The 14,941-nt window shown below is 41.6% G+C and overlaps 1 protein-coding gene across 1 annotated transcript in view; it reads left to right on the forward strand.

Moving 5' to 3' along the window:
• The window catches only part of SLC2A2 (solute carrier family 2 member 2), a 31,722-nt gene that overhangs the window by 15,752 nt on the left and 1,029 nt on the right, over positions 1 to 14,941 (forward strand). The window contains exons 5-10 of the mRNA XM_051818782.3: positions 2,383 to 2,498; positions 3,871 to 4,033; positions 4,480 to 4,667; positions 9,382 to 9,486; positions 13,920 to 14,021; positions 14,665 to 14,868. Coding sequence (XP_051674742.2) covers positions 2,383 to 2,498; positions 3,871 to 4,033; positions 4,480 to 4,667; positions 9,382 to 9,486; positions 13,920 to 14,021; positions 14,665 to 14,868 — 878 coding nt within the window. The remainder of the gene's footprint in view (positions 1 to 2,382; positions 2,499 to 3,870; positions 4,034 to 4,479; positions 4,668 to 9,381; positions 9,487 to 13,919; positions 14,022 to 14,664; positions 14,869 to 14,941) is intronic.

Raw genomic sequence — 14,941 nt, forward strand, 5'->3', positions numbered from 1 at the left:
GGTCAGTTGAAGCAAAAGTCTAAAATACTCACAGGTTAATAACTCAAACATACATTTTCATTACTTTCAATGTTAATACAAATAGCTGAAGATCAGAGTAGTTTTATCAAAGTGAAAAGTCAACTAACATGGGAAAGAGCTTTGGATTCAGGGTAAATCCATTCTGGCACCGTTTCTGGATGGCCTTAGAGGTAGTAATTAAATCTGAGCCCCAGTCCCTTCTCTGTTGAGATACAAATAATAGTACTATGAAAGAAGTCTAAATCACGATTTTTCTTTTTTCTCTATTTTTAAAAATATAATATAGAAAAGACATCACGGCCGGCGCCGTGGCTCAATAGGCTAATCCTCCACCTTGCGGCGCCGGCACACCGGGTTCTAGTCCCGGTTGGGGCGCCGGATTCTGTCCCGGTTGCCCCTCTTCCAGGCCAGCTCTCTGCTATGGCCAGGGAGTGCAGTGGAGGATGGCCCAGGTGCTTGGGCCCTGCACCCCATGGGAGACCAGGAAAAGCACCTGGCTCCTGGCTCCTGCCATCAGATCAGCGCGGTGCGCCGGCTGCAGCGGCGGCCATTGGAGGGTGAACCAACGGCAAAGGAAGACCTTTCTTTCTCTGTCTCTCTCTCTCACTGTCCACTCTGCCTGTCAAAAATTAAAAAAAAAAAAAAAGACATCACAAAATATTTTTAGCAAAATGTAAAATAAATGTAATAAACATATGGTTGAGAAGCCCATAATTATCATAGCCAAGTAACTTGTGCTCTGCAGCCATCTTTCAAAATTATGCCTGACCTTATTTGGGTATTAAAGTTGCTAAAAATGTATAGGATGTATGATTATATATATATATGAGGGGAGAAACTAAAAATTGTAATTTCACTTTAGGTTCAAGTGATTTAGACCTATGATCATATCACATCATTCTGTTCTTGATTTACAAAAATAGTAGATATGACAGAAAGATAATACAACCCATAATAAGGTAAAATAAATTTTCCTTACTTAAGATCAACAGGACATACATTAGCATCATATATAAAATTCAGCAGACGTACAGATATCCTAACAACCATATAAATGTTCAGTTGAGATTTAAGAACAATTTGAAGCATTAAAAATATATATAGAAAACAGTTGCTAAAAGTATTTTTACACAAATATAATCCATTTCTATTTGATAAGTAGGTATCCTCTAAGAGAAAAATTCTGAAAAAATTTATTTTTAAATTCTTAAGAAGATGCCAAAGGCCAGCGCCGCAGCTCAATAGGCTAATCCTCCGCCTGCGGCACCGGCACACCGGGTTCTAGTCCTGGTCGGGGCACCTGATTCTGTCCCGGTTGCTCCTCTGAAGGCCAGCTCTCTGCTGTGGCCCGGGAGTGCAGTGGAGGATGGCCCAAGTCCTTGGACCCTGCACCCGCATGGGAGACCAAGAGAAGCACCTGGCTCCTGGCTTTGGATCAGCACAGTGCACTGGCCGCAGCGGCCATTGAGGGGTGAACCAATGGAAAAGGAAAACCTTTCTCTCTGTATTTCTCTCTCACTGTCCACTCTGCCTGTCAAAAAAAGAAAAAAAGAAAAAAAGAAAAAGAAAATGCCAAATATTGGATTCAGCTTTGCTTTACCGATAGTCTCTGACCTTTTGATGCAATCATCAACTGGCAGGATGCTCCACCATTTCCAAGATGACTGATTCTCTGTGTATTTAAGAAAGCTACGTAAGGCAATATGACCTAGTACTTTTCAAAATTTCTGTATTCCTATAATCATCAAAAGTCTTTCTTCAAATAAAATTTTTGAAGCCTAATATTTGGATAGAATTTGCTCTGACTGCAATAATTGGGGAAAGAGTCCTTCAATTCTTCCTTAACCTCCTCTACTTTGCATTCCCCATCATCACCCTACCAGAGGTCTTGAAACATCTCCACATTGTGGAAACACAGACAGGGCTTGTAGTTCTCATGCTAATGCTCTAGTGTACTGTGATCTTTGGCAAGTCATTTATCACCTCCATCAAGATGTTGGCCTCTATATGTCCTAATTTCCTTTAAACTCATGAGTACAGATTAAGAACATTATTAAAACATCCCTTAGTCTCCTTTCTGAAGACAGCTTAAGACATTATTGATGTAAACTAAATGTTAACATGGATATTTTTAACTAATAACACCATGAAGAATTGCCAATACATGAATAAGAATTTCTTTCTATTCATATTTCCAATCACAACTGCACTTAGCATCCTATCAACAAAAATGGCTGGGGACAAAAGCTCTCTCTTCCAATGGACTCAAAAAGGGGCTGTCAGAGTATTGACTGTACTTAAATTATTATTCTTGAAGTAGTCCTGGCTGTACTTTAACATTTGTGTTCATGTCTCATACAGGGCTCATTTCAGGCCTGGTTCCCATGTATATTGGGGAAATTGCTCCAACTACACTCAGGGGCGCCCTTGGAGCTCTTCACCAGCTGGCTCTTGTCACTGGCATTCTTATTAGTCAGGTAAAGACTTCCTGTCCCTCCCCCCTTCACATATCCTCTGCTTCATCTGTTCTCTTCCGGTGCATGCCATTTCACACGTTGACTATCCACTGTCATTGTAGACCAGGACAGAGAAGAAAGACAATTCCACCAGGAGAAGTGGCAATGTAGAGACATAGACTTTATAGTCCAAAGGTAAATTATTCCCACTTGTCCCTTTTCTCCTTAGAGTTATTGGTGGGTATGGCATCAGAGGTGAACAGGCAAGCCAAAACTTCTAGCTACTCTAGAATTAAATTGCTCCTTTTAGTTTTTATGGAGAAGATAACTTCAAATTTTTGACTGCTTGGGTTTCCTTTGAGTCTTTTACCTGGAAATCTAATGTGCAAATGGTAATCAGGTGTACTTACTCATCTGGCTCTATCAGTTTCTTTTCTACCATGTAGTCTCAAGAGGGAGTTCTTGGAACTCCATACTTCTGGCCTTCTACAAGGAAGTCCACATGTAAATAAATGCAATAAGTATCATAAAGCTGGCTTCAATCAGAGCAACTGTTCTATCTACGAAACCCCATTCTATTTAAGTTCTGGGTAATCTAAGAAGGAATGTTTAGGAAAAGATCCAAAGTTGTGTATGAGTTTAATACAGTATCATTCCATCTAGTCACCTGTTGCTTTATTTTTTATAAGCTATTTATTTATTTGAGAGGTAGAATTACAGAGAGGGGGAGAGACAGAGAGAAATGTCTTCCATCCACTTGTTCATTCCCCAAATGGCTGCAATGGCTGGAGCTAGACCAATCTGAAGCCAAGAGCCAGGAGCTTCCTCCTGGTCTCCCACACAGATGCAGGGGGTCCAAGCACTCAGGCCATCTTCTACTGTTACCCAGGCCATAGCAGAGAGCTGGATCAGAAGAGGAGCAGCCAGGACTAGAACTGGCGCCCATATGGGATGCTGGCACTGTAGGCAGAGGCTTAGCTCGCTATGCCACAGTGCCGGCCCCAGCTTTGTGTTGTTTTATATTTCAAATGTGTTTTCAAAAGTTTGCTTAATTGAAAAACAAATCTAGAATTCTTTGTCAAAAAAAAATCCTTAATTTAGTTAAAGTGAGACACACTAGTAACAGTTTCCATCTTACGCAGATGCAAAATATACGAAAAGTTTGTGGAAAAACATACTATTAAAAAATTATGCATGGGTTTAAAAAATTGTTATGCACCACAATAAACTTTATCTTTAAATTCACATTTCCACAAACATTCTGAAGTGACCTAGTACTTGAACCACGGTTATTAGGTATTTATCAAATAGCCAATGTGCTTGCTAAACAAATGCTATAGAAGGCAGACCCAGAGTACTATACAACTGATACGTTCTCTGCTTGCCCTTTCAGATTGTGGGACTTGACTCTGTCCTGGGCAATAATCATCACTGGCATATCCTGCTTGGCCTGTCTGCTGTGCCAGCCCTCCTCCAGATTCTGCTACTATTTTTCTGTCCAGAAAGTCCAAGATACCTTTACATCACGTTGGAGGAGGAAGTCAAAGCAAAGAAAAGTAAGTCTGTGGGTGAATTTTCTTTCTTCCTATTCTTTTGGAACTATCAGCTAATGCAAAGCAATGTGTATGAATGGTTACTTGTGTAATTAGTACCAGTGCCTTCCGGATAAAGTCAGTGACTGCAAGTAAGAAGATGCATGACTGGCACACATGCCATTTCACACCCATACACATTCACTCAAGTCTAATGAGAGCTTCCAGAAGACCCTCCCAGCATTATGCTTCTATGACAAACAGGAAAAGAGTTTTTACTGCCATGAGGTGAAGGCTAATGTTCTACCTTTTTTAAATCAAAGAGCAGAAGTTAACAAAAACAATTTCCAATATCCATGGTACTAAGTGAAAGAAACAGACCTGTAGAATTGTAGCTCTTTTATTAACCTAAGAATAAATTTGTTTTCCTTTTGACCTGAATTAATTAACCTGATCATATTCGGGGGCAGGCTTGAAAAGATTAAGAGGAAGTGATGATATAAGCAAAGACATTAATGAGATGAGAAAAGAAAAAGAAGAAGCATCAAGTGAGCAGAAAGTCTCTATCATTCAGCTCTTTACCAACTCCAGCTGCCGGCAGCCTATTATAGTGGCACTGATGCTGCACATGGCTCAGCAATTTTCTGGAATCAATGGGGTAAGTTTAAGAACGCCTTCTAAGTCCTGTTTAAGATTTTATTTATTTATGGACAGAGAGAAAGGTCTTCCATCTACTCGTTCACTCCCTGAAAGGCCAAAATGACCAAAGCTGAGCTGATCCAAAGCCAAGAACCAGGAGCTTCTTCCAGGTCTCCCATGGGGGTGCAGGAGCCCAGGCACTTTGACCACCTTCCACTGCTTTCCCGGGCCATAGCAGAGAGCTGGATTGGAAGAGGAGCAGCTAGGACTCGAACCGGCTTCCATCTGGGATGCTGGTGCCACAGGTAGAGGCTTAGCCTACAATGCCACAGTGCCAGCCCCCACCTTCTAATTCTTAGGAGCATAATGAATTAAGATATAGAGGGAAGGGGCCAGCGTTGTGGTATAGCAGGTTAAGCTGCTGCCTGTGATGCCCAGCATCTCGTATGAGCACTGGTTTGAGTAACTGCTGCTCCACTTATGACCTATCTCCCTGCTAATGCACCCAGGAAGGCAGAAAAGATGACTCAAGTGCTTAGGCCCCTGCCACTCATGCGCAAGACCCAGACAACTCCTGGCGTCAGCCTGGCCCAGCCCTGGCCATTGTGGCCATTCAGGGAGTGAACCAGCATATAGACGGTCTCTCTCTGTCTCACACTCACTTTGTAACTCTGCCTTCCAAATAAATAAGTATTCATATTTTTTATAAAGGTAAGACTTGTCTGAGAAACATACTGAGTATTAAACTACCTAGTTTTTAGGTTTTGCATCACTCAAACTAAAATGGTTCTACTGGCACTTAGCTACTAGAAGCGTGTGTTAAGATATAAGATAATGAAAATCACCATCCCTTTCATTGCTGTTACAGATTTGGATGGGGTTTCTGTACAATGAACCAATATCAGATCTCCAGGGTTTACTTTGGTGATAACTGATGGATGGTCAGAGCCTTGAGGGAGGAAAGGAAAGTGCTATCAGTCAAAGCAGAGGATTCCTAAAATGAATCTCACTCTATAACCTAAGTACTTCTCTATTGTGGCCTCTGTTCTTCTTTAAAGTGCCTATATTTTACTTAATACTTTGCATAACTTTGAAGCTTAGGTGCCAGATTTCTGTTCCCTCTTTTACCTCTGCTTGTATTTCCAATGGAACAGTACTTAATCTCTCTGAAACTGCTTCAGCTTCCGTCCCAGGGCCTGACTTGCAGAGGCATCCAGGCTGCTAGGATAGTGTGTAGTGTGCTCCAAGCCACTATCACAGAGCACAGTCTGCAAAGTCCTCCTGCATTAGTATTGTCTACAGAAAGAAGTGCCAGGAAAAGGACACATTATGTAGGAAAGGAATGACAGGATGAGAGAAGGCAGAATGACCTAAAAAACTATTATAAATATATAAGCATGAGTAACTTTTTTAAACTTTTATTTAGTAAATATAAATTTCCAAAGTACAGTTTATGGATTACAATGGCTTCCCCCCGCAATACCTTCCCTCCCACCTGCAACCCTCCCAACTCCTGCTCCCTCTCCCCTTCCAATCACATCAAGATTCATTTTCAATTATCTTTATATACAGAAGATTAATTTAGTATATATTAAGTAAAGATTTCAACAGTTTGCACCCACACAGAACATAAAGTGTAAAATACAGTTTGAGTACTAGTTATAGCATTAATTCACATTGGACAACACATTAAGGACAGAGATCCTACATGAGGAGTAAGTGCACAGTGACTCCTGTTGTTGATTTAACAATTTGACACTCTTGTTTATGGCATCAGTAATCTCCCTAGGCTCTTGTCATGAGTTGTCAAGGCTATGGAAGCCTTTTGAGTTCACGGACATCAATCTTATTTAGACAAGGTCATGGTCAAAGTGAAAGTTCACTCCTCCCTTCAGAGATAGGTACCTCCTTCTTTGATGGCCTGTTCTTTCTACTGAGATCTCACTCGCAGAGATTTTTAATTCATTTAGGTCCTTTTTTTTTGCCAGAGTGTCTTGCCTTTCCATGCCTAAAATACTCTAATGGGCTCTTCAGCCAGATCCAAATGCCTTAAGGGCTGATTCTCAGGCCAGAGTGCTGTTTAGGACATCTGCCATTCTGGGTCTGTGGTGTATCCTGATTCCCATGCTGGATCGTTCTCTCCCTTTTTGATTCTATCAGTTAGTATTCGCAGACGCTAGTCTTGTTTGTGTGATCCCTTTGACTCTTAGACCTATCATTATGCTCAATTGTGAATTGAAATTGATCACTTGGACTAGTAAGGTGGCATTGGTACATGCCACCTTGATGGGATTGAATTGGAATCCCCTGGCACATTTCTAACTCTACCATTTGGGGCAAGTCAGCTTGAGCATGTCCCAAATTGTACATCTCTTCCTTCTCTTATTTCCACTTTTACATTTAACAGGGATTACTTTTCAGTTAAATTTAAACACCCAAGAATAATTGTGTGTTAATTACAGAGTTCAACCAATAGTATTAAGTAGAACAAAAAAAATACTAAGAGTGATAAAGTATTAAGTTGTACATCAACAGTCAGGACAAGGGCTGATCAAGTCACTGTTTCTCATAGTGTCCCTTTCACTTCAACAGGTTTCCTTTCTGGTGATTGGTTAGTTGTCACTGATCAGGGAGAACATATGATATCAGCACCTTTGGGACTGGTTTATTTCACTCAGCATGATGTTTTCCAGATTCCTCCATTTTGTTGCAAATGACCTGATTTCATTGTTTTTGACTGCTATATAGTATTCTATAGAGTACATGTCCCAAAATTTCTTTATCCAGTGTACTGTTGATGGGCATTTGGGTTGATTCCAGGTCTTAGCTATTGTGAATTGAGCTGCAATAAACATTAATGTGCAGACTGCTTTTTTGTTTGCCAATTTAATTTTTTTTTGACAGGCAGAGTGGATAGTGAGAGAGAGAGACAGAGAGAAAGGTCTTCCTTTTTGCCGTTGGTTCACCCTCCAAAAGCCGCCACGGCTGGCGTGCTGCAGTCAGCGCACCACACTGATCTGAAGGCAGGAGCCAGGTGCTTCTCCTGGTCTCCCATGGAGTGCAGGGCCCAAGCACTTAGGCCATCCTCCACTGCCTTCCCGGCCACAGCAGAGAGCTGGCCTGGAAGAGGGGCAACCAGGAGAGAATCCAGCGCCCTGACCGGGACTAGAACCCGGTGTGCCAGCGCCGCTAGGTGGAGGATTAGCCTAGTGAGCCACGGTGCTGGCCTGCCAATTTAATTTCCTTTGGGTAAATTCCAAGGAGTGGGATGGCTGGGTCATGTGGTAGGGTTATATTCAGGTTTCTGAGGAATCTCCAAACTGACTTCCATAGTGTCTTTACCAGTTTGCATTCCCACCAACAGTGGGTTAGTGTCCCTTTTTTTCCCCACATCCTCGCCAGCATCTGTTGTTGGTAGATTTCTGCATGTGAGCCATTCTGACCGGGGTGAGGTGTAACTTCATTGTGGTTTGATTTGCATTTCCCTGATTGCTAGTGTCCTAAACATTTTTTTTTCATGTGTCTGTTGGCCATTTGGATTTCCTCTTTTGAAAAATGTCTATTGAGGTCCTTGGCCCATCTTTTAAGTGGGTTGTTTGTTTTGTTGTTGTGGGGCTTCTTGATCTCTTTGACTTTTTAAAAAGATTTACTTATTTATTTGAAATGCAGAGTTAGAGGCCGGCGCTGTGGCATAGTGGGCTAAGCTGCTGCCTGCAGTGCTGGCTTCCCATATGGGCACCAGTTCGAGTCTCTGCTATGGTCTGGGAAAGAAACTGGAATGAAATGCAGAATTAGAGAGAGAAGAGAAACAAAAAGAAATGGTTCATCCACTGGTTTACTCCCCAAATGGCCACAATGGCAGGAGCTGGGCCAACCCAAAGCCAGGAGATTCTTGTGGGTCTCCCACGGGGGTGCAGGGGCCCAAGAATTTAGGCCATTCTCTGCTGCTTTCCCAAGCACATTAGCAGGGAGCTGGATTGGAAGCAGAGCAGCCAGAACTTGAACCAGCACCATATGGAATGCCGGCACTGCTGCAGGTGGCAGGTTAACCCCTGTTAATCCACAGTGCTGGTCCTCATAAATAACTTTTGAAAGGACTATTAGGAGAGCTGTGAACCAGGTTCCTCCATCGCTATTGAGACTAGTGGACATTTTTGGGCTAAACTCAAGAGCAATCAGAAGTTGTATACATGCTGGTGAGTTTACAATTGTTGTCACTTCAGAAAACTGTTGGGCGATGTCTTTCAAGGCTGAGCATTATGCATACACGATGGCCCAGCAATTCTATTCCCAGGTATAATATATATATATATATATATATATATGTATATGTATACTACACCAAAAGGAGGGTTAGAATGTTCATAACAATACTATTTATAAGCAGCCTAAATGGCCACTACCTAAATACTCAGCGAGAGTCAAAAGAGTAACTACATTGTGGTACATCAATGAAGCAAAATAATACATAGTAATGATAAAGAATACTCTACAAGGGAAAGAAACAATAGGTATGATTCTCACAAAAGTACTAATGAACCAAAGAATCCAGACATTTATATCAAGTAGAAGACTAGAAAAAAATTTATTTATGACATCAGAAGTTGAAAAAGTAGTTTCCTTGGGAGAATGTATAAGGAGAAATTTAAGTATAGGAGGTTTCTGAAGGCTGGGACTGAGTTATTTCTTGATCTGGTCTTCTTGACTAAGGACAAACTGTTTTTACTTTGCAGATCTTTTACTACTCAACCAACATTTTTCAGAAAGCTGGAATCAGGAAACCTGTTTATGCAACCATTGGAGTAGGTGCTATCAACACAGTTTTCACTGCTCTCTCCGTAAGTCAATACCGTAAACACTCTGCTTATCTCTTGGTGCAGACATGGGGTAGAAAATTTGTGTTCTAAAAGTTATTGGATGACTTTTGTCCATGTGCCCTGGAGGTGTAGAACTAGGTGGTTCATGGGCAAAGCCCTATTTCAATAAGCAAATGCTGCATTTAGATTGACATAATTAAGAAGATAGATTACTGGCTCTCTCCACAGCGGGGGTGCCACTTAGTCACTCATTCGAGAATTAAAAACTCAGTTACAGACACAGAGAACTTTTTATTTGTGTAAATCACTGGCCTCTTCCTCTAATGCTCTATTGTTTTATTGTATTTAAACCCCTTGTGATCAGCCAATGGCTTATCATTTTTATCAATATTGGACTGTCTGCCTATGTTGTTCCCTTCCATGGTTGAAATTTTTTTCATCCTGATGTCTTTGAGAAACACTTTAAAACATAAAAAATAAGGTCCTCTCCAATAGCTGTCCAACCTGTAAGTAGAAGTAAACTGACTCAACAAATTCCTATGGTGTTAGGTCACTGGGCAGAACTTCCAGGGAGTGGTTTGTGCTGCCGCATACCAGTATGTGAGATATTGTGAGTGGATGGAGTGTAAGTGGCATTAAACTAGAAACTTTATTTTTCATTTTCTGATAAAGCAAAGAGATCATAGACTCTTCTTAAAACCAGGTATCTTAAAAATTGATTCAAGGGCCGGCGCCGTGGCTCACTAGGCTAATCCTCCGCCTTGCGGTGCTGGCACACCAGGCCGGTCTAGTCCCGGACGGGGCGCCGGATTCTGTCCCGGGTGCCCCTCTTCCAGGCCAGCTCTCTGCTATGGCCCAGGAGTGCAGTGGAGGATGGCCCAAGTGCTTGGGCCCTGCATCCCATGGGAGACCAGGAGAAGCACCTGGCTCCTGGCTTCAGATCAGTGCAGCGCACCGGCCGCAGCGGCCATTGGAGGGTGAACCGACGGAAAAGGAAGACCTTTCTCTCTGTCTCTCTCTCTCTCACTGTCCACTCTGCCTGTCAAAAAAAAAAAAAAAATGATTCAAGGCCAGCGCAGCGGCTCAATAGGCTAATCCTCCGCCTGCGGCGCCAGCACCCCAGGTTCTAGTCCCGGTCGGGGCGCTGGATTCTGTCCTGGTTGCCCCTCTTCCAGGCCAGCTTTCTGCTATGGCCTGGGAGTGCAGTGGAGGATGGCGCAAGTGCTTGGGCCCTGCATCCCATGGGAGACCAGGAGAAGCACCTGGCTCCTGGCTTCAGATCAGTGCAGCGTGCTGGCCATAGTGGCCATTGGGGGTGAACCAACGGAAAAGGAAAACCTTTCTCTCTGTCTCTCTTTCTCACTGTCCACTCTGCTTGTCAAAAAAAAAAAAAAAAAAAGATTCAGTATCTTGAAATACTAACATTTAACATAATCATCTAAGAAATAAAATAGACTACAAAAAGTACAAAAACTTCCCAACTAAGATAATTCATTCTAAAATGAGAGCAATTGGGCTCATTTTAATCTTTGAATACAGAATATTCAAAAAGCTTCTGTTTTTCAGCTTTGATTACAGTACTATACTCAGTATATTTTAGCCACGTGTTTTCAGTCTGTGCACATGGACTTTTAACTGTTACCTTAGCATGGTCAATAAATGAAAGCCTTGCTACCTAGATCAAAAGGCAGGTTTGTGCAGATCACATTCCACAGCACTAACCTAGGAGAGAGACTGAGGGATAGACAACACGGGACACCAGTGGTTCTGCAGACCTGCCTTTACAGATAATGCCTGTCCCAGTCCAAAGGGCACACTAAGTCAATGAGAGCCTCTGAGTAGGAAGCAATCCAAGGGACTACTCACCATTTGGTTCCCTGGAATAACATTTCACAAATCCCAATTTGACATATGTTTGTAAAATAGATATTATTAAAACACTGTGCATACTAAGTTGGCTATGTAAACCACCAAGTTGTCAAAACTGGGTGACCCACATTGTGAGAAAATCTAAAGAGAAAACTTGTGTAGAATTTTTTCTACCTTGCCCCTAACACCACTGGAGTTAGAAGAGTTGTTTTATTTAAAATGATGTTGTAATTATCTTGAATATACCTTTTAGGGTTCATCCTTTGGTTCTGTGAAGTTTTTGAGCAGGTGACTGACAGAATAAGAAATAAGTTCTAACAATATAATTACTCTTCTAGAACTACAGATAACATTAGGATTTTTTTTTTTTTTTGCTTTGAGAGAGAAAGGGAAAGAAACACTGAGAGATATATAGAGAGAGTTCTCTTCCACTGGCTCACTCCTCAAAAGCTGGCAGCCAGTCTAAGTGTTCTTCATGAGTAGTAAGAACCCAACCACCTGTGCCATCATCACAGCCTCCCAGGGTCTGTATCAGCAGACTGGAGCCAAGACCCAAAGGCAAGCATTGAACCTAGCCACTCCAGTATGGGACATGGGCATCTAAACCAGAGATTTAACAGCAAGGCTAAATACCAAACAACAGACAACATTTAAAAATGTTTAATTATATTCATTTTTGAAAAGCTATTTTAAAGTTCAGAAAATGCAAAAAGAATAGTAACTTACTATACTACTTTCCCCAAAATTGACCAGTGTTAACATATTCTGTGTATCCTTTCAAATAAAGATATGCAAATAGAAGTATGTATGATTAATGCTTCGCCAATTTAGAATGAACATAATCAGGTTTTTTCGCTTGTTTTCTGAATCAGTATTTGGCAGGGGGTAGAAGAGATTTTACCAATGTCACACTAAATTATGTTCCACATGCTATATTTTATTCCACACTAAGGGAATAGTAGAAGAAAGCCTGAAAACTTGAGAGGAAACAAAACAGAGGAATATAGATGGGACTGGGAGGCAGGACAGCTTTGGGGAGAAGCTATTGCTCCCAAACTCCAACCAGGCACCCAGGACGTACTCCCCCAGTCATCGACCTCGTCACATACTTCCCCAACTTCACCCCAGCTTCAAGAAGAATGTTCAACTCAATATTCCAAACATGCAGTTTTAAAGTTTATTGCCTAATAATTTTTCAGAAACAAAAGAAACATGTAGTAAGAGCTCCTTATTCATGCAGAAATGTTTATTTTCTTGGTAGGTTGATAGGGTGTCATCACGCCAACTTTGAAAGTCATAACTAAAGAGTCAAAACACACAGTTGTTCACAGAGTTCATAAAAATTCATATGATGAAGAAATTATGCACAGGCTTAAAAATTCTTTGCATCAAAATCAACTTATAATTCTATTTCCCATGGCATTATTTTGAAATTCTTCATTTGGTGAAATGCTATGAATTTGAGAAAGGTTTGCTTTTTCCCATTCTTGCTCAATAAGTAAACCTGGGCTCTTTGCTTAATACCATCCTATCTGCAGTGATTTGAAACTCTCCCATGAATGTGCTTCTGGGATGAAAGGGGCTTTCCTTGCAGAGTAAACATGCCTCAGGTATCTCCAGAGCCAGAGCTCATTATACTAAGGGTATTGGCTTGCTATTGATTTACTGATAGACTGATGAGCCTAGCCAAGAGTTACTCATTGAGATGAGAAACTATGACAGGTAGGGGTGTGTGGGGTTGGGGGGAAGAGACTGACTCAACAGCCTTAGCAGTATTCCAAGGAGCAGGCAAGAGTCTTATTCCACCAACTCTGATCTTGGCTAGTTGTAAATATTAAACATTAATGCAAAGGTCCATAGGTAGACCCAATGAAGTCAGTGACTATCTCCTCAATTAGGGTAAGAAAGTACTTTAACCTTCTGCTTTGACGTCTTATCTTTTTAAATGAACAGTCCACTCCCAGCAGCAGGTACATTTAAGTACACCAGAAAAATACAGACCTGACAATTTTAGGACAATGATCAAATTCCTTATGTTTCCAAGTGAGTAGGCAGAATTTGATTCTATTAAGCAGTGAGAAAGCTGATAAGAAGAGTTGACACCAGAGCAGTCATACTGTTTCAGGTCCCTGCGGTGCACACACTTTTGTAATTATAGCCATGGATAATTATCAGAAGTGAAATTAAAGTCACTTTAAAAGGAAGACCCTTCAGATTTCAAATGTGCAGGACATCTATTGGGAGAGGTCTAAGATGTACAGCCTCAGAATATTGTATTTAAGGTGATAATCCAAGAATGCTGGTAACACTGTGGTCTACTTCTAGAAGAGCCTTATTCAATTCAAAGTGACTAAATTAAGCAGTATTTGTTCATTAACCATTCACCGAAATGAGCTCTGTCACCTGGGGCAATAGTCTCTCCCCACCTCAGTCTCACATCTGTAAAATGGAACAACAGCACTGCCTCCTCCCTACTGTATAAATGAAAAGGACCTCTTTCATAGTAAAAATGACTTAAGTCTAAGTATAGAGCTAATATATTTCAGGTCAAAAAAACCTGATGATGTTTTTAAAAACATTCCCAGGTATTCCTTGTGGAGAAGGCTGGGCGACGTTCTCTGTTTCTGATTGGAATGGTTGGGATGTTTTTCTGTAACATCTTCATGTCCCTGGGACTCGTGCTACTGGTAAGTCAGTTGACTACTCTGATATGTGACAGAACACCTGTGCTTTAGTTTAAAGTACTTTGTATGTCAAAGCATCTGAGATGGACTTATGAGATAAATTCAGAACAGCATATAACACAAAGAATTGTGTTATAAGGAGAACTCATTTCTTGGGTTTAAACTCTGGATATCAGCATGTCAATTGTTTTTTACCCAGGGAGGCAGTAGGGCCACATCAGAGCACAGGCTGTGGGGTGGCCCCACCCGGGCTCTAATGCTAGCTCTGCCAGTATGACCTTGGGCAAGTATGTGAACTGTGCCCAGCCTGGTGTCCTCATCCACTGCTTCACAAGGAATTAGACATCTTGTCTAGTAATCTTGGTGTGAGTAGGAGCAAAGGCCACCAGATGCTTGCCTTGCCCCTTTCAGAGGAAAACAGTGACTAAGGACCCCATAAAGTCCTAATCCAGAGGATTTCCTCCGGTGGAGCTCAAAAGATGTAAGCACGATTCAGTCTAGAATAACCTGTACTTCAATGAATATAAACACATTAGGAAGAGAACTATGTCCATCTCTAAGCTCAGTGGACACCTTCTTTATAGATAAAGGAAAAAGCAGCCATGATCCTAGGCTCACTTTTGTTTCCATTTGGTTTTTCCCTCAGGATAAGTTCACGTGGATGAATTATGTGAGCATGGTAGCCATCTTCCTCAATGTCAGTTTCTTTGAAATTGGGCCAGGCCCAATCCCCTGGTTCATAGGGGCAGAGCTTTTCAGTCAAGGACCACGCCCAGCTGCCTTAGCACTCGCTGCCTTCAGCAACTGGGTCTGCAACTTCCTGGTGGCCCTGTGTTTCCCGTACTTGGCGGTAAGCAGACTGATACTGTGCAGACCCAGGAATCAGAAGACAGCCACACAGAGAATAACTGGATCTCTTTGTT

The sequence above is a fragment of the Oryctolagus cuniculus genome, chromosome 4 (assembly GCF_051225735.1).
Source record: "Oryctolagus cuniculus isolate XC-2025 breed Fujian yellow rabbit chromosome 4, ASM5122573v1, whole genome shotgun sequence".
NCBI lineage: Eukaryota > Metazoa > Chordata > Mammalia > Lagomorpha > Leporidae > Oryctolagus > Oryctolagus cuniculus.